We start from the raw sequence: 20,674 nt of genomic DNA on the forward strand, positions 1-20,674 counted from the left end.
GCTTGTGCCTCTTCTGTGACTACATTCTACTAGTTTCTACCTGTAGTTGAGAAGCAGGCCCGAGGTGAAAAAGGAAGCGGTCAAGACGACTAAACACATCAAAGAGAATCAGTCATGCAAACATGTTTGAACTGGCTTCAGACAGGCGGCGGCGGGGCAGCCGAGCCCCTCGGGCGGACCGACCTCTCGCAGTAAAGGTGGGTGCCACTTACAGAGGCCTGCAGCCCGACAGTCCACTGTGAGCAAGAGGTTTCAAGTTTCTTTGCCGGTGTTGTGTCAAAGCTGTTCCCCTGTCGAATAGTGTTTCACATTTGTTGATTGATTACTGGCGTACTAACTAAAGCTTGCCCAGGATACGTTTGAATCTCAAATCGTGTGCACAGACATCTCCTCCTTCAGTAAAGGGGAGGGGAACACACCTCTCTAGTGACAAACTTCGCTCAAATACAAGTCATTATAGTCAATGTCAGACATTTTAGGGGATACAAACAAAAGAAAAAAGATATTTTTCAGTGGAGGGGGACTTTAAGATCACACACAAAACCACACGAAGCCACATGACAAGTAGATCAAACATTTACTCTTTTCATACAATCACAACTTTCAGTTTGATTAGAAAATTTAAACCATCCTTCCACAGAGACTCGATATGAAATATAAAGCTAAAAGCCTTCCGCTGGAAACTGGCACCTTGTATTTATTTATATTTTTTCATCTTCACACCAGAGACCGTTATAACTGCATTCACACAGCAGACAGGTGATGAAGTATTTAACACCTGAGAAGGCGTGGAGATTACTGACTTGTGAAACCAAGGTGTGCCATAGCGCGATGAGCTACTGGCATCCCGGTAGTTCATTAATATTCACGACTGAGCACAGGTTGATGTGGGCTGTGCTCAGTGTTTCTGTGCTTCTTACAGTGAGCAACACGGATCCATATAGTTTCACTTCTATAGGACGTGACAAAGAGTTGAATACATGAATCATGCTTTGGTACTAAAATAAACTGAATCTGGATTATTTCTTACAGAATAAAAATTCTGAGTCATAATGCTGACATGTCGATAATCAACTGGAATTCACAAGCTAAATCTGCCCCATATGGACACTGTTTGAAGTCAAATCATCAGCTGGGACGTAAAGGATAAAGAAACGACAGCAGAAGCTCTGTGCTCTCTCAGGCCCAGACACAAACTGAGTAAAATCACTCTTTGAGCCGAGGTTCATTAACATATATAGATCCTGAATGTCATTTTAATGGTCACTTGACACACAGAGTGATGTTCGGATCAATGTTCTGCCCACTGACCGTCTCCCTAAAAAGCTAAAAGCCATTAACAGCAACGGAAATCTGGATGGCTGTACACAGATAGAGAAAATACACAAACATGAGTTAAAAGCCAGCCTTTCTTGTTTGTAAATGCTGACAACTTCCATTTTGACACATTTCCTACAAATGGATGAATCAACCTGAAGTCAATCGCTTGGCAGCATTCAAACTACTTTGTTCTCATTTAGACCAAGAAACATAACTGATCATCTAATCAAACTTCCCAGACATGTTGGTCCTGGCCAATAGTGTGACTCATACTTCCCGTAGACGTACTAAATTACGCTAACCCCATTTTTCCGTGACCGTGGGTTTAGATTTATTATTCAGTCCTCTTCCTTAATGTAATCAGTTGAAAACCCTGTATTTACCCATGACGTTCCTGGACACGTTGGTTTGATCTTCCAAAGGTTCAATAAAACACAGCAATGCAAAACACAAGATAATGCTAGAATGACTCTTGAAAACATCATAGAAGAGATAAAATTCCAACTTTTTTAACATTCATTTTACACCTGAACTTCTACATGCAAGGCTGTTGATCTCTCTTCTTCCGTCCACCTCGGTCTTTTCATCCTGTCGTCTCGGGACCAAATATATAGTTTGGTCTTGAAGCACGCCAGACGCCAAGTTGCTGCTCCCTCTCGAACAAAGAAATAATGGCTGTAAATACGTATGAGTGCCTTTCAAAAACTCATCCTAGTGAAGTTCCCAAAATGGGAAAGATAAACTGGTGCCTGATGACCAGTTAAGGGCCAGTAACATGGCCTCCGCTTTGCAGTTGTGCGTCTTCACACCACGACTTCACCATTGAGTTTCACTTTGCCGTTGGCCCCAGGATCTGTCCATCAAATTGCCTGACACTTGGGATTGGCTTAGGCTGAATGAGAGGGTGGTGTGCGGCCTTCCCAGTACTTCTTGTATGCATCTTGGAACATGTCCTTACAGGGCAGCTTTGCGTCGAGCCGGGAGCAGATAAGGAACGAGCCGCCCATCTTACGGTGGAGTGAGTACGTCTCCTCGGGAGGCGGGGAGAGTCTGTGTTTGAGCATCACTGGGATGAGGTTGTGGATTCTCTCGGTGGTGGACTGGGAGCCAAATTCGAAAGCTTCTGTGGAGGCGAACGCCTCACCCAGGATCATCACCGCATCCACATGAGCATTTAACATTGCCTGGACACAAAAAGGGAAAAATAGAGTGCATACTTTTATCCTTTTAACACAAAAATTAGCGTGTATATGCAGGTTTTTAAATGTGCGAAAAGTCTCCTTTTCTATTGGCAGTAGATGAGCATGCCTTTCTGTTTTTTTTGGTGTCACGAACACACATGAAAAAAAAAAGGGTTGGAAACAGTAGAAAGCAGCATGGAGCCCAGTAACAATATTACAGTGGTTATTCTTTTTTCTGTTACTTATTCAGTCTCCAAACGCTGCTTCTACAGAGACGGACAGAATTTGTGGCTGAGATGACAAAGAATCACATAAGTTACAGACAGGGTCGACTCACGTATTAGCATCGTACCGGAGAAGGGGTCAAAATTAGCCCATCCACCCGAGTGTCATGTTTCTCAATGTTGCTGATAAATACTCTTGACAACTCCAGAGACATTTTTCCCGAGAATGAATGTGGATTGAAACCATTCCCACAAAAGCATGTTAGTGGGTTTTTGGCCTTTGGGAAAAGGACTTTAGTCACAGCTAATGACTTTCCTGTTCAGGTTCTTACATATCACTTTGTACTTGTTTACCAACACATAAACCTCAGTTTGAGGCACAAGCACTAAACCTTTTAAGTAAAATATGCATCCGAACGATTGTTCAAACAACCAAATCCACTCCTCTCCCTGGCTGCTTATGTTGCTTTTGCATATAACACAGATGTTTTTGAATGAGTTTCTGTCGCCACTATGTCCAGTTTCTCTCATTATGGCCATACCTATGGTGTGTGACACACAGACAGTCAAAGCAGAGCTATTTACCTTGGACTCATATCCGGTCAGGAACTTCATCTCGATAGATTTCTTCAGAACCCCGTCTCTGTCGCCCTCAGCAGCTGAATGGATTATCTACAATCACAGATTATGACTTTTATCACTATCACTTGACTGTTTCTCTCCTTCTCTTGAATTGTTTCAATATCGTATACATGCCAAAAACAAATCTGCATAACTGAAACATTTTCAATTCTGACATGACATGAATCTTATGCAAGTTAGATTTCCCCAACTTTAATAATTCACTGCAACTGACGCCACTTTCAAATGAGACTTTTGTTTCCATTTGAGGTTTTCAAAATGTCTCTTCTGCAACAAATCAAAACATAAACTAAACAGTAGGGGTGTGACAAGTGTTGACTGTGAGTAGTATACAGTAACTGAAGCTTTATGTTGATCAATAGCCTGATCTTGTCTATGAATTACTGTTAGAAATGAAGAAAAGAAAAGTAAGCATGAGACTGACTGATCTTACCTCTATGTAGAGATCTGTGAAACTCTTATCAAATCCTCTTGTGGCTCCAAAGTCCAACAGCGCCACCTAGAGTGACACCAGACAATGATCAGTTACGTTTTTTTTTTGTATTAGTAGTAAAAGTAACTCTTGTAACAGTAGTATTTAACCTGTGGACAGACTCACTCTGTGTGTCTGTGGATCATAGAAGAAGTTGGACCAGTTTGGGTCAGTCTGCATGTACCTGAACTCAAAAAGCTCTCTGAGGCACAAATTCAAGATGTTGTGGCAGATCTGAGACAGAAAAAAACATGAGAGCATGAGGAAAGCACGGACTTCGGGGAGGAAATGAGAGAAGAGTGGAGAATATTGGGTGAAAATGCAGTTCCCCAACCTGCTACCATAAACCCATTCATCCATGTATTTATTGATCAGAAAGAAACTAATTCCATCCAACAGACCCCTCTGAACACATCCCTTAACTCCCTCCTCCCCAGATGAAAGCACACATTAGTCAGCAAACCATCTATTGATCCCTTCGTCTGTTTGGTGAGTCAGCTGTACCTCGTTCTTCAGCTCCTGCGTGAGGCTCTCAGCCTGGTCCAGGGGAAACCCAGGGACGAGCTCTGTGGTCAGGATATGGCTACCGGACAACTCCTCTATCACCTCTGGTACATAGAAAAACGGATGGTCCTTCAGTAGCTCCCTGGGTCATAGGGATGAATAGGCAAATAAATCCAGGTTAAGTAGGCAGAATGTTAAATCTCTATATCGTTGGCAGTAGTTGCAGTTAGCCCTGCTTATCCAGGTATAAAGTTGTTATAACGCTGTTTTTCAATGTAAAGGAAGAACGCTCAACGGCCGTCTTTAAAGGACGCCGCGTCATAGAACGTTGCCAAGCACTGTTCCAATGTTAAGAGCACTCTGAAATTCGCGCCCTTTGTTTTGGAGAATTCTCCCAATTTTCAAGGATGCACGGATGGATCCTCATCGAGCAAAAATACCCACAATCCTCTGCCTTCACACGCTGCACGGCGTATTTTAAAAATGACAGAAAGGAAACAATACACTTTCAAATGTAAGTGAAGTTATTTTAAATACTATTTCTTTTTGTAGATTTTATAGATTAGTCATGAAAATGCAAAAAAAAAAATCGTTAAGCTTAACCCTTTGAAAACGGAGTGGCCACAGGCGGTTCCTGTTTACATGATAATGTTTAACACCATCTAAAATCAAAATTATTATAGCTAGAGCATTCATTCTTTTTGCAGCCGAAAGCTAAGACTTAGATCTTTTGTATCGTGCGCTGTTATCACATTATGTGTCTACTGGAAAACATCCTGACAACGCAGACGGTGCCAGAGTATTATCCCCGTAACAGCCACGGGAGATCTTCCTGTTTACATGATGCTCTATAAAAACGTTGTAAAATAAAAATATATTGTAGCTAGAACATTCATTCTTTCTGAAGCAGAAAGCTAAGGCTTCTGTCTCTCCAGTGACCACATTGAACAATTTGTTCAAAAGCTGTGTGTGTTTCAAAGCAGAAGCACTACCGCACTCGCAAGTCATTCCAAACTAACATGCTCACAAACGTTAGGCAGCACTCTAGACTCATCCTCATAGAACGCGACTCGTAAATAAGTGCTCTGCAAGACCGCAGCCTCCACTTTGACATATAATTTAGGGTAGAACTAGAATACAGTTGGCTTTGGATCTGCACGCATGCGGCATGCTGTACATGCATTGCAACCACGATTGAATCCTTGGCTGGCACTTTTCTAGAAATTTTATTTTGAAACAGAACTAAATTACTAAAAGCCATCATATTTTCAGCAGTTAAAACTGAATGTATATGACATACATGTGTACACTGTATCAATCAACGCATTGGAAAGATAGGTGCTGCGGGCGCTGACTGTTGTCACATACACTTAGACATATGCTACATAAAGACTCACCTGAATTTCTTTGCACACTGGGCTTCTCTAATATAATCACACTCTAGCGCTAGCTCTGCTCTCATTACGTCTATCAGATGTTCTGGAAACAGACCTAAAGAGAGACACACACACCACACAGGTGTACAGTGTTAAGGGAGCAGATGGAGAAAAAAAGAGTGAGAATGCAGAGTGAAGTTGAGTATAAAGAGCTTCTTTGAATGTGTACCTTCAGGAAGGGCATTGCTCATCTTTAGCACAGTCATCAGATTGTTGACGTCACTGTTGATACTCTGAGCCACGCCAGGGTACTGGGTACAACAAACAGAGGATGTTTTTAATTTGAATTTGATCATAAAAATCAGTGTCATTCATTTTTCTGTGGTGTTTTTATTCATAATGTCACTATAAAAGACTGTAAACCCCCTGTACCATGTTTGCGATTAATCCAGAGCTTATTTTTGAATCTGTCTTTGTAGTTTAATGTGACTTCAGCTTTCACATGGCAATGATTATCTACCATGGGCTTTTAATAAATCCATTATGGTTAATTATGACCTGAAAATCCACTCTACCAGCATTTATTTTAAATGGTTAAGGTGGTAATTAGACAGATCTTTAAACACTGTCATGGTAAAATCTAATTTTTCATTGGCATGCTTCTGATGTTTACACTTTTTATACTGACTCAGATCTGATTTCTAAACAAACCAAACAGACCACAGAGATCAGATAATGTGTGGTTTCGCTCTCACTGCCTGTGTAGGAAAAATGGAAATGATAAAGACATGTGACACCCTCTCTAGTTTCAGTGTTTATCTTAATAACATGTGAATGTACTGTGTAAACACACACACACACATGTTCACAGTGTACCTGTATTTTCATGGCCACCTCCCTGCCATCCTTCGTCCTTGCCAGGTGTACTTGGCCGATGGACGCTGCTGCAAACGGACGCTCCTCAAACGATTCCACCTTGTCTCTCCAGTTAGGACCCAAGTCACTATTCAACGCGTTCTACAGACGGACACAAATGATTTAGATTTTTGCAGCTCTTTCTATTCAACTTAGTATATATTGTTATTAAAAAATGTCCATAGTTGGTTAAAGACTGGAGGTTTCCAATTGTAGTTGGTGGAGTTACAATGGGCTCGATAATAACGTAATGCTATCAGAGGTAGAACTGAGATTGTTATACTAATTATCATCATCAGTTTAAATGTGCAGTAGCCCTTATCCAGTTATAATTGACAGCTAAAAGAAAAGAATAGACCCTTACTGTCATTTGTTTGATCGGCATGAAGTCAGCACTCTGTCTGACACGCTCAAAGACCTTGGCGAGCTGCGGGTTGATGAAGGCATCATCTGAAATACAGAAACAAATGTGAGTTTGTCTGAACTGGGAGGAAATGCTGACGATGAGGAAACAGTATAGCTAAACTTTATCACCCGTTTTAAAATAGTTTCCTCATGGACTTGTGCCAAAGGGTACAATGGTTGGACAAACAATCATCAAAGAAACTTCATTTCTTTTGTTACAATTAAACGTCAGCGGTGGACAAAGTGTGTTTGTCCATATCAGATTAAAGAATCAACTTCTCGCCGCCTTAGAGATAGAGCAAAGCTACGCCGCTTCTGCAAATAACCACACACATACACACAAGGTCAGTGCACTGTGCTAAGTGATTAGCACATACCGGCTAGCCAATTTCCTTTTCTCCCTTAGTATTTTTCCTTTGGCTCATTGCATTTATTACACTGTGTTGTTTGTGTAAAGTTTATGCTAACATGTTCGGAACTCAGTAAATGAATGCCAAAGGTCACCAAGGTCACCAGCTGAGGTCAGGCAGCGGGGACAACAGTGATAAAACCAAATTAATGATGTGTTAAGTGCTGTCACCAAATCCAGCTACACTAGCTCTGTGGCAGGGTGGTCACTGCCACTGGCCTTCCACTCTTGAACTTTGTCTGACGTATGTGTGCAAAACACACACCAGCATCAAATTACATTGCAACTTATTCTCAGCTGCTGCTTCCTGTAGGTTTGTGCCCATGTGCAGCAGCAAGTCAACGTCACAACTGCCAAAATCTGTAAATGAATGCATGTAGTGTATCTGTGTGTGTTTGTCACCAACCTTGAATACTGAGCATCTGTCCCAGTTTTAATGCAGCTCCTCTGACTTTACACAGGGTTCTGACGATGCGTTCAGCATTGGCCTCAGACAGGAAGGGGCTGGAGTCCAGAACGCCTTTCTTATTTTCACCTGCAGGAGCACCAAACAAAGAGGATATTCTTTTCACACACAATCCCTCCTTTCCACCAGTGTCCAAACTTTAGAGCCAAAGTTTTATCTGCAGTGTTAATTACTGTAATAACATCACAAAAAAGTGTTTTATGTACAGGTTAGGTCATTTAGATCGATCAATATCAAACATTTAAGGTTCAGGTTTATACACAATATTTGCATCTGTTTGTTCACATGCCACAGAAGGAGACATGTGTGTCTGTGAGTATATGTGTCAGTAGGGCAGCAGGTAGAGTGTTTTAATGAGTCTCAAGCTGCCTTCAGAGGCTTTAACAGAGATTTACCACACACACACACACACACACGCTTGAGTGAGTGAGTGAGTGAGTGTGTATAGAGCGTCTGCTGGGACTGACGCACAAACACGGATAAACGCCCACAAAGAGACACACAAATGCCACAGATTTACGGCCGTACGCTGTTTCGGCTTAGCTCTGTTTTGGGATTAGCCGAGCAGGGATGTCTGTTTATGCAGCAGGTTGGTGTGGGTGGCGGCCTAATTGCCAATTGTGCTCTGTTTGCATACAAAACGTGTATACAAAGCATGCATCAACATGCATAAAGGAGGGGTACTGAACATGTAGCTATTTTTACAGTGGTGCTATTCAACAGGAACCCAGTTGCAAAACCACATAATAAAAACAAAAATATCTGTCTTTACAGGAATAAAACTTTCAGACGTGGCCTTTAATTGCTTTATTTGAGCATTTAGATCCTGGATTTTTCTGTCTACACAAATCCATAGTACAATGCATTCAGAAAGACGCAGCACAAGAGTGGTAATACTGCAAAATCAAACAATCTGTTTGGTAAAAAAAAAAAAAAGCAGTGTGGGTGCGTTAGTCTGCCTTACCTGCTGCACCACTGTGTCTCATGGTCTTCTTGGCGACCTCTGCCAGTGCTCCGATCCCCAAACCAACAGCTAGACCTGAAAACACACAGACAGACAGAACGACAGCCCAATGAATGTGGACCGGATTAATATACAAACAAAAAAACACTGTAATAATGGGGAATAAAAATGATAGAGGCATTAAAGCATTCAATGTCATGCCGCAGCACTGTCAAAATGTCACTTTAGTGAGTCAATAAGTATATTATTAGACAGGTGCCTCATAATATTTCCCTAGTTCTTCAGTGATGTCTAAATATGTTATTCCCATGACAGCATATATAACAGAACATATCAGACAAATAAAACACGGCAGATAAGCACTAGGATCAACTCAGCAGTGTGTGATGACAGAACTGTAACAGCTGCAGTGCAAACACATCAGAAGATTTGGAAATTATTTTAATGATCTAATCTTATTAACATTTAAGCTCCCAAAATAGTATCCCCTGAAAAGGCTAAATGGTCATTTCAGCAGATAATGAACAGAACAGTGAGCAAGTCTGGGGCTGTTTGTGAGCGAGTCCCTCCGAGCCCGGTCTCGCTCTACCTTACATAACTCAGTGTTACATAATCGGTCAGCGGTGTCTCTGAAGCGACTAATCTGAGATCCGACAGTAGACGGACAAATCAGGACACAGCTGGCTTCAGTGTCTTATAAACAAGCTGGCTGAGTATTTCTTCATCAGTCAAATATGTGTCAACACCTCTATTGTTGGAGATGGATCGGACCAGAGGGAATGAGGATGTGAGCCACGGTATCTGAGATAGAATAATGCGTGTGTGTGTGTGTGTGTGTGTGTGTGTGTGTGTGTGTGTGTGTGTGTGTGTGTGTGTGTGTGTGTGTGTGTGTGTGTGTGTGTGTGTGTGTGTGTGTGTGTCTGTGTGTGTGTGTCTGTGTGTGTGTGTCTGTGTGTGTGTGTCTGTGTCCTTTTATAACCCAATATAGTATTATCTTACTTTGTGTTCACAGTCAGATTGCTGTACATTAGGGCTTCACAATATGAGGAAACCATGCTATAAGGTTTTTGAATCTCACGACATTACTTAAAAAATAAATAGATATCAAAGTGTACTCAGTTCGGTCTTTCTGTTGCTTTCTGTATACTGCAAATCCACAAGTTGTTTGTTGAATAAACATAAAAATAAAAAGGAATTTATTTCCATCATTCTCCTATTGAAAATTGAACTGAACACAAAAAAGAATCATAGTTACATATTAAAGTGTCTCAGAGGCTCAACTGATTTTGAGTATGTAGACCATTGCTTTAAATCCATAGACGCACATGTTCCTATTACACTTGTGCCCTTACTACAAGCCGGACTCAGAAGTTGGAGTAACCGTTAGTGACGATCTGGGCTGGCAGACCAACTGCTGTCACCAGCGTCATTAACATGGCGGCTTGTTTACATTTAGGGAGGGAATGTCGCCACAGAAACGGATATTGTAATACTCAGCAAAAAGTCAACAAGTGCTTTCATTCGTGGGTCATAAGATCAATCACCATTGTTTTAACTCACTCTTTGATGGATAGGAAAAAGGACAATTAACTAAATGAAAATCCTCCGGAGTACAACTTCAATTTGACATTCAGAAGCAGACACACTCACAAATAAAGCTTTGTTTCCTCACTAAACCTCAGAAAAACCTTTCAAACTAGTGATATGCATGGCAACAGCAAGGCGCGAGGTTGCTAGGAAACAGATTCATGATCTCTATAAATCACTTTGCTGCTTGTTCTCTCACCTAAGAACTCTACTCGCAGCTGTCGATAAGACTTATTATTGACAGCTTCTTCTTTTTTTTATACCTTATATAACTTTGCAACACATTTGGCAGCAGAGTGAAGGACAGGCAGAGGCCACGTCCCTCCGCCCCCTCCCCTCCTTTCTTTGACACCTTCTAAATGTTACCACTGTCAACATGCTGAATCAACCCGACTCTGCCTCTTGCGACTCAGTGTTAACTCCCGTTTGTTTGGTACGAGCTGGGGCTAAATTCTGCCGCGTATTATTTGTGTTGACAGTACAATCTGACTCATCTGACACCGGCTTCACCTCTGCACACCGTTTATGTTTACCCTCTTTCTATGCTTCGAGCTTCTCCGTCAAAACTTTACGCCACCTGTCAACTTATACATCATCCGTCTGAGGTGAAGCTACAAGCTGCCGATGTTAAACCACGTCCGAGCTAGTTGTGAGATTTTCACTTTGCTCGTCAGTGTGTGTTTTAGCCTTTGAATGAGCTTATCACTGAAACTACATCCTGTCTAGATATGACTTTGAGACTAGGAGACACACATCTATGCACCTTTATCTGCCAATATTACATTCAATATTTTCCCGTAATAGTTGGTATATAAATACGATAAACAATCACAAAATGTATGCAATGTACAGTACAGTAAATCTTTCAGGCTTGTCAGCAACGTCAACAACTGCTACATTTTTTATTACAAATTTTGAAACGTCATTTAAATCTTCTCTTATTTTTAGATGTACTTGTATATCAAGTTGGCAGTCATTTTAGCATTTGAATATGTCACAGCTAATAGGCTTAGAGAGCAGACAACAAGGTCGCACCGAAGATTAACTTACACACAACAATCTGCAGCCAAACTCACGCAGATTTTTTTACAACTGCTGCTGCAGTCTCTCAGGGAGTGTTTTTATCTTGGCAGGAACACATGTCCATTAATAACAGCTAGATAAGCTTGACCTAATTTCTAGGAGCGTTTGTTTAACTGCAAAACCAGGATTTGATACTTGACTCGAGTGTTTTGTGCTTGTTGACATTTAAATATGTATGTACTGTATTCAGCACGGTTCCCTTGATATTAATAACTGTATAGACTCCGAGGTGCACACCGGCTGCCTTGAACCCGGTGACCTCAGCTTTTTTTGTGGGGGGTGGGGGGGGTGGTGGAGGGGTGTTTATGGGTCCGTAGGTTACAGTTACACTCGTCCAACAATTGTCACATTCAAACTCTGGGACATCTTGTAGCAAACTAACTAAGAATAACCACATAATGTTGGATTTGATGTTTTGCTGAGAACCTACACAGACTCAACTGTGTCTACAGAAAAAGACCAGACAATTGTACAGTTGCACACATGCACACAGACGCAAACACATACCTACAGACACAGTCAGACAAACAGCCAATGAATCAGCGAACATTCAGACAGAGTAGAGTTGTATTACTGTACCTCCAAAGTTGGCGAGTCTGCCGAGCCGGGTCACTGGCACTTTTCTCTCTCTGGCTCTCTCACTCAACTACACAAGACAGACCAGCAAAGATTACCTTCCTTATTATTATTATTATTATTATTATTATTACTATTGAAATGTCAGTGTGTATGGAAAAGTGCATGTTTACATCAGTGTCTATGTGTGTTTGTGTTAAGACAAGGAACTGATGAAGAGGAATTACCATCTGTTTGTGTGATTTGAACTCAGCTTTCTTGTTCTGCCTTGCTTTCTCGATGTCTTCCGCCGTCAGCCCTCCAACTGTGGTCGGGTCCTGGTGGTAGCTCCTGAGTTGCCTGACCTGATGTTGACAGTACAGCTGTCCCCAAAAATGCCTGTTCAGACTGCTGTTGTAGAAATGTCTGCCACACCCAAAGAGAAAGGGATTACCTTTATCCTCAAAAACAGCAGTAATACCGTAAATATATCGTAGATTGCAATCGAGTAAGAGGCTATTTCTACCTGACATCTTGGTGGTAGGATCTGGTGTGTCCACTAAACTGCTTGCTGGGATCTTTGTATCCCTCAAACAACGACTGATTGCCTCTGACATGGCTCGCTCCTGCTGCTTCATCCATTCTTCCTGCCTGATCCATTGTGAAGTCTGCACCTTCCTCCCTAAACTCTGCGAACGCACTGTCATCCGGAGGAAAGTCAAATTCGGAGTTTGACGGAGAGGTCTGCTGCTGGCCAGTCAGCTCCTGGACAGACACATACACGGAAGAAAACACATTCACAATATTCTTAACTTTGAAAGTGATACACAGCTCTTTATCAGTACTAACCTATGCAGCCAATTTGCACAGTAGTAGTTACACATACACACCTGCATTTTCATTATAGCGGCAGAGAGGCCTTGCTCAGCAGCCGATTGGACACTTTGGACCGCAGCACCAACTCCTGGGACCCCTGGGTTACAATTAACAAACATAAATACTGCTATCAGCTTTATTAGGCCCAAAAATATGTTTCTGCACATAAGGAGTGCCTGACTGTTTAAGCAAGCTTAATCAGTGATGTCAAACTCATTTTAGTTCATGGGTTCATCAAATTGGGCTGTATTTGGCAAATACAGCCCAATTTGATTTCAAGTGGACCGGACCAGTGAAACCACTCAGCAAGATGGTAAATGGACTTTATTTATATTTCGCCTTTCTAGTCTTCCGACCACTCAAAGCGTTCTACACTACGTGCTGCATTCACCCCTTCACACACATTTATACATTCGGGCTACACTCTTGAGCTAAATGCCATCTACATGAATTTACAATAATGTGGAGGCTGTTTATGGAATAATTTGCTTTAAAAATGCACTGTAGAAACTAATTCCTGACTTATCAAGTCATTAAGCTGTCAACATTTTTGCTAACATTACCTTTCAACCAATGCTAGCCGCATAGCGTATTGAGCTGGAGTTAGCAGGCTAGCTAAGCTAATAGTTTGAATGCCGTTACCACTTGTTTTCAAAAACTAATACTTTAATATGACCTTTTTGTAAGGAATGCCTTTTATTTGAATGACAAGTCCGATACAGAATTGTCAATTATTTCCTCTTGTTTTAATTAATTTCTACATTTTTTTTCAACCAATGTGTCACGCTAATCTCAAGCTAGCCTGTCAACGTTTGAGCTAACGAGCAAGTTTGCTAAACGTTTTAATGCAAAACACTGAATGCTAACAAGGCAGTTAAGGGCAGCTCTTAAGACAAATGTTGAAAATGTTTCCATCATATGACAAAGTGTCCAATTTAAGCACTAAACAGGTGTGTTGAACTTACCTGCTCCACTGCGCAGGGTGGTGCTCTGAGTCTCTGCAACCGCCTGGCTCAACTTGGCCAAGCCGCGCATCAGTAACATCATATCGCCCGCCATGATGGACTAGGGACAGGGAGAGGAACAGGAAGAAAAGAGACGAAATATAACCATAAGTTATGCAACGTCCCCTTCCAAACATACAATTCAATTAAATTTTATTTATAGTGCCAAATCATAACAAAAGTTATCTCAGGACACTTTACAGAGTAGGTAAAGACCACACTCTAAGACTTGATTTACATAGACCCAACATTTCCTCGTAGAGTAGGGTGGCAAACGAAAACCTTCCCTATAGACAGGAACGAACAGACCCAGCTCTGTAGGCACATACTAGGCCTGGTGGCACAGCGAGGTACATACTGTTCCCCAACAAGGAGGCCATATATATATATATACACACATGTGTAGGTACAAATTGTCGGTCAACATGAAAGGGACACGGACAAAGATACTGATGGACAAGAAGGCAGATGGAAAGAGAAATAAAACCTGTCGTCAACACACATTCTGCTGCCAGAACATGCACACTCACAAGCATGGACAGCTGTCACATCTTGAGGTCACTTTAATACTTTGTCTAAAAATACTTGTGACCTCCAATCCCTGTGTAAGCAACACATACACACACACACCCACACAAGAAAGGAATAGGGGTATGCTGTGCAGATATGTGCATGTTGTCCAGGACTGGATGTGTAAATGTCACTGGAAACTAGGAGGGAGGAGTCGGAGAGTTGCTGGCTGTTGTCTGTTCCAGCTATTTTTGTGCCAAGTGAATGCTGGTGCACGTGTTTGGCTTATGCACAAGGTTTGCTGCCACGCTTTACCTCTCAGTTTCTCTTTGCAACTGATAGGCCTAGATATTTTCTAATAAAATACCTATCTCAAAATATCCCTCCATTTCTCTCCAAGAATCAATCCAAGGATGTATCTTTTAATGGATAGTCACAAAAAAAATCTGAAAAAGCTGAGTTATTGTTCACAGGTGAGTGAACAGTAATGTGCCAAAGTCCATTTAGGATCTAAGTGAAAGTGCATTCACTCCTCTCTCCTCTCTCCTCTCCGACTCTTCTGAACAACAGAGCAACCACTGCACTCGTCTCTGTGGCGGTCTGCACCGTGCTGACTGTGTGTTAAGTGTGTTGCAGGTGCTGTTTTGTAGGTGTGACAACGTGCTTCAACACAGCTCCGCTGGGACTTGGGCCAATGGAAAAAAGCCGTTTCAGAAAGAGTCAAAGCTGTATGCGAGACTCTGCGCTGCTACACACAGACAAACCAACAGTGAGAAAGTGGGTCATCTCTCCTGCTTCAGGGCTGCTGTGTGTTTTCAGACAGCGAACTGAAGACGCGTTGTGGGCATACTTTGTCACAGCCGAAAAAATATAAAACAGGCATGCATTTTTACATGCACTGATTTGTATCTAATTTAAATGTACATGTGTTTTTATATATCAATAATTTACCGTAGGATGATAATAAACAGAAAAGCATTTTGTCTCTCTCTCTCTCTCTGTGTCCGTAGTGATTGTTGGTATTTTTAACATTCATGCTGACAACCCCCAGGACAGAAGCACTAAATAACTGTGTTGCATTCTGGATAACTACGGGGCGGCTCGGCACGAGACTGAAGGAGGCCGAGCACAATAAGGGGCAAACGCTCTCTGTACTGAACCATTTCCAAGCAGGGCGCGAATAGTTTTATTTGCCAGGTTACCGTGGGCAACCTTTTTGAGGAATTGGCAACCAATTCTTGGCCTTGGGTTATCATCAGTAGCAACCACTAACAACATCTATAGAATTATCCACCTATCCATCTTCAACTGCTTGTCCCTTTCAGGGTCGCAGGGGGAGGTTGGGGGGAGGCTGGAGCCAATCCCAGCTGATAGAGTCTGATAGATACAGACAAACATTTACGCTCACAGTCACACCTACGGGCAATATATGAGTTGTCAATTAACCTGACACCTGCATGTCTTTGGACCAGGGAGGAAACCGGAGAACCCAGAGAAAACCCATGCAGACACGGGGAGAACATGCAAACTACACACAGAAGGGCCCCAGCCGGGATTTGAACCGGGAACCCTCTTGCTGTGAGGCGACAGTGCTAACCACCACACAAAATGTTCAATATTTAAATATTGATATATATGTAACATTTCCATTATTAGGCTGATGTATAACTGCATAGTGTCTCATACATAGTATCTTAAAAATGGCAACTGTATTTTCAGTTACAGAAACCAAAAGATGGCAACTACTTTTAAAAGCTAGTGTTGAGCCCTGCAGGGTTTGAAGGCTCCATTCTCGGTTCTCCTCTGTTACACATCTACATGCTCTAACCGGCACGGCTTAAGGAAAACAACAATAGATCCTATGATTATGTAAACAACACACAGGTTTATATAATGATGTCATCAAGTAACTATGGTCTCATACAAGCACTGAGTAAGTACATGGAACAAATTAATTATTGCATGTGCCAAAATCTCCTGCAATTGTCACATTGTCTTTGGACCCAGAAGAACAACTCTTAAGTGTTTTACTGGCATGCCGCCTACAGTGCATAGACGGCAGTGCTACTGCAGGTATCCGCATGTTTCAAATATCAATTAAAGATAATAAAATATTGTTATTCATACTTTAGTGTCATAACAATTACCACAGCACCATGCTGAGGCACCTCAGCCTTCGCAGCTAGATCCTGCATGATCTCCTAAAAGACTGGGACTTATGGGAGTTTGAAAAGAGGCGAAGAAACCCGAAGAAACACACAAAGCTGCAGTGTCCATGGAAAGTATGTAATCTCGTGCTTCAGACGAGGCTACAACAACATTCTTAAGATGTGAAACATACTTGAATTAATGTGAATTTCTGCAAGAGTCAGAGGTAGGAATGAATTCAACTTGCAAAATGCATTCTTCTACTATAAAAGGTTAAAGTAGATCTATTATTTATAACAATATTTAGTATTTAAAAGGTTTGAAATGTATTAATCGCTGTATCATTTTGAAAAAACTCATGACATACGATTCTTTATTGCTGAATGAGATCGATTGAGCAACTTCCCATTTGTCAGTGTGGGTGTGTTGCCTCAGTAGGTGTTGACAAGCTGCTTTCTTCCTCTGCATCATGTCAGAACGGGGCCACTATGCTAACAAGTCAACCTCCACGAACAGGGAGAGGACACTTTATTAGATTCCCGAATTAAAATAATGAGGAGAGGAAAATTAAAAGGTCAGTTGTGATGGCCAGTGGGTGAGGAGTCACCGAGGTATTTTTTGAAAGGACAGCCTGTGATTAAACATGGCATTGGCTACATGCACACAAACACGCACACGCACACCTAAGCCTCAGTTGTTGTCTGGGCTCCGCTGTTGTCCCTCCACAAGCTGATGACTCACTGTTATGAAAATAGCCAGGCATCGCGGCATGAGTGTGTGTCTATATGTGAACGCTGCACAGTACACCCCATGGCTTTCCAAAAGTTGGAAATATTCCAATCACTGCGCGGTGGGGATTCACCACAGCCGCAGCTTCACCACCGCTAACAGGGAAATGTGCAGAAAACCACGTTTCCTGCAACACTGCAATACAGATTATTACAGTGATTAAGAACTGTACTCAAACCCTGATGATACTGCGACATGTGAAGCTGGATACAGAATGGTGTAGAAAAACTATTATTGTAGTAGTAGATTATAATTCCAATAATAATAATAATAATTTCTGTTGATGATTGTGTCCGATAACATGAAACCTCGATAACTGTGATTCCCCTGTTTTCAGTTAGCAGTTAATAACATTATCAATACTGGATTCTTCGTGACAATATCAATATTTGAAAGTCCAATGACAATAATTTGTTCCTTTTATCAACTGCACAGTATAAACAAACCTTTCTGATAAGGATCCCGTATCTTTGTTTATCAAAGAATTGAAACTATACCGAGTCTGACATTTTACAGTTAAAGAAATGATTTAATTACATAGTTTAATGGACAAACTATGTGAAGTAAATAAACTCAAACATATGGTTGATTCAGCATTAACCTGCTGCAATGTCATGCTCCTTATTGAGTGTCGTAAAACCCCAGGGCTATCAGCAGAGGCTCTAGTTTGGCTTAGAGGTCATACAACACCCTTCAAATTGCAGGAACTTCTTGCTCATACATGTAGTTAAAGTGTATACATACATTGCATATGCTTGATTATTGTGTGTAAGAGATAGTAAACATAAATGCAAATTATTGTCATGTCATAGATTAGAGAGCCAAAAGCCTTTTGTTTCATTAGTGGGCAGATTTTATACACTCTCACTGTGCAGATCTTATCCATACATAGTTTATTAGTACTTAAAACTATTAATGATCAATTGAACTTAAATCAAAGTATTAAAATGCATGCACATATCTGACTGCCATTTATGGTATTCAGGGAAAAAACATAATTTCCAGTGGGACATGGGAGTTATTTGACAGAAAATGATGCTTAATAATGATATTTAGGATGTAAACTTCACCTTCAGCGCAGTTAGGTAGAGTTCCACTTATGCCCATTTAAAAATGTGTGATTATAAACTTCCTCATGGGCATGTGGCCACGAGACTGCAACAACAAACGCGTGCCACGTTGTTTACTTGTAAACATCTAAACAGACATTACAGCTGCTTTAAAAACGCCTGAGATTGCAAAGTTAGTGCAGGTTTAGTCAACACTTCACAGAAAGGCGTCTTTGATAAATCCCCGCTCCGTTTGTGGGTGTGTAAAGTTTGCAGAAGTGACGGAGAGCGGCCATAACGCTGGACCACGGGCACGTCAGCGCTGCAGAGGGTTTGAGCCCGTTTGAGGTGAACGTGACTACAACAAAACTAACAGAGAAAATATAAATAATATGCATAATAATGTGAGATAGCGTGTCAAATACTCACGCGCAGGTGTCGTCTTGTTCCTCTGTCGCACGGTTAAACGGCGAGCGCGAGCCAAGTCTCTTTATTTAGTAGAAATGCATATAACAGTGGGTTCACGTGGGGTTTTGCTTGTTCACGGGACACTGTTTGACGGCTGCACGGGCTGCAGGTTATCTGTCGGTGGCCTTCCTCCTCCTGCTGTCGCTGCTGACGCTGTGTAATCCAGTTTGTCTCCACCGCGAGGTCAAACCCTTATTTACCAACTTCAGAGCAGCCAGAGCCGTAAACCGACGGGACCCGCCCACTGCTCAGCGCGCGCACGCTCCCACGTTCACGTTCTGCACAGTATCAAAACAGTGCGCGTGCATTCCCATGATTAAGCTGTGATTTTGCAGATTTTCTTGTAATCATGAGTCTGTACTAAAGAGGCTGTTTATCTCCCCGCGCAGGCATGCACCGAGCTGCCACGCTCAACTTTATTTATCCATGGCTCTGGTTTTCCTCCTCCCTCCCTCTGCTCCTATTGGTCCGTTTCGTCTGTTGACAGGAGGTGGGGACTGAAACGCGTCCTCTCATTGGTTCATTACGCAGAAAAAACAAAGTGCAAAGTGCTTTGTGCTGAAGCCCCCACCACAGCAACTTCCTGGTTGATCCAATACGGAAGTGCCAAAAACTGCAGTTATCTGAGTGTCCACTAGGAGCAGTTTGCATATAAAGCAGTTTCTCATTGACTCCCATGTTAAACAGGCTGTTTTCACAGCATAATTAAACCTGTTTAAGGCCACCGCGAGGTCAAACCTTTATTTACCAACTTCAGAGCAGCCAGAGCCGTAAACCGACGCGACCCGCCCACTGCTCAGCGCGCGCACGCTCTCACGTTCACGTTCTGCACAGCATCCAAACAGTGCGCGTGCATTCCCATGATTAAGCTGTAATTTCGCAGATTTTCTTGTAATCATGAGTCTGTACTAAAGAGGCGGGTTATCTCCCCGCGCAGGCATGCACCGAGCTGCCACGCTCAACTTTATTTATCCATGGCTCTGTGTTTCCTCCTCCCTCCCTCCCATCCTCTGCTCCTATTGGTCCGTTTCGTCTGTTGACAGGAGGTGGGGACTGAATCGCGTCGTCTCATTGGTTCATTACGAGGAAAAAACAAAGTGCAAAGTGCTTTGTGCTGAAGCCCCCACCACAGCAACTTCCTGGTTGATCCAATACGGAAGTGCCAAAAATTGCAGTTCTCTGAGTGTCCACTAGGAGCAGTTTGCATACAGAGCAGTTTCTCATTGACCCCCATGTTAAACAGGCTGTTTTCACAGCATCATCAAACCAGTTTAAGGCACAAAAAAACATTCTTGTTTGTAGGTTTAGGTCATATCTCCATTACAACACTGAGGGGGGGATTTGGTTTGTTGTACCAGGCTAGTTTTTATTTTATTGGAGGTTAAAGTTTATGAATAATTAGGAGCACAGCCTCTTGAGTAACAGCTAGCCTCTGGTTCTTGCTTCTCCTCGGAGGCTAGTTGTCAGGATTAGCATGTTAACTCCGTCATCTCGACCTGCGGTCATTCGTGTGGTGGTGTTACTGTAAATGACAAGATGGTTTGCTCTTCGATCTGTACAAACAGATTTTAGGAACACAACATGTTAACATTAGCTCTGTTATGCTAATTAAAAAGCCTGAGTGGGAACCATGACTTGAATACAGCCTGCTATCAATGGCACATACGCTAGATGCTAATCTGGAGCAGTGGGAGGATTCGGCCCGTGAGGGTCGGTGTTTTACAGTC

The 20,674-nt window shown here is 42.0% G+C and overlaps 1 protein-coding gene across 1 annotated transcript; it reads right to left on the reverse strand.

Annotated features, from left to right (window-relative positions):
• Window positions 1-481: 481 nt before the first annotated feature.
• coq8aa (coenzyme Q8A-a) lies at window positions 482-19,326 on the reverse strand. The gene is made up of 17 exons (XM_083934201.1): window positions 18,909-19,326; window positions 13,945-14,044; window positions 12,994-13,076; window positions 12,630-12,868; window positions 12,352-12,529; window positions 12,128-12,194; window positions 8,879-8,953; window positions 7,855-7,983; window positions 6,999-7,084; window positions 6,596-6,736; window positions 5,949-6,030; window positions 5,741-5,834; window positions 4,344-4,485; window positions 3,966-4,073; window positions 3,801-3,866; window positions 3,311-3,397; window positions 482-2,504 (listed from the first exon to the last, which is right to left on the reverse strand). Exons 2-17 carry the CDS (start codon window positions 14,036-14,038, stop codon window positions 2,208-2,210), a joined length of 1,968 nt encoding a protein of 655 aa, XP_083790327.1. The 5' UTR covers window positions 14,039-14,044; window positions 18,909-19,326; the 3' UTR covers window positions 482-2,207.
• Between the last annotated feature and the right edge of the window lie 1,348 nt (window positions 19,327-20,674).

The sequence above is a fragment of the Echiichthys vipera genome (genome assembly GCF_963691815.1).
Source record: "Echiichthys vipera genome assembly, chromosome: 19".
Classification (NCBI taxonomy): Eukaryota; Metazoa; Chordata; class Actinopteri; order Perciformes; family Trachinidae; genus Echiichthys; species Echiichthys vipera.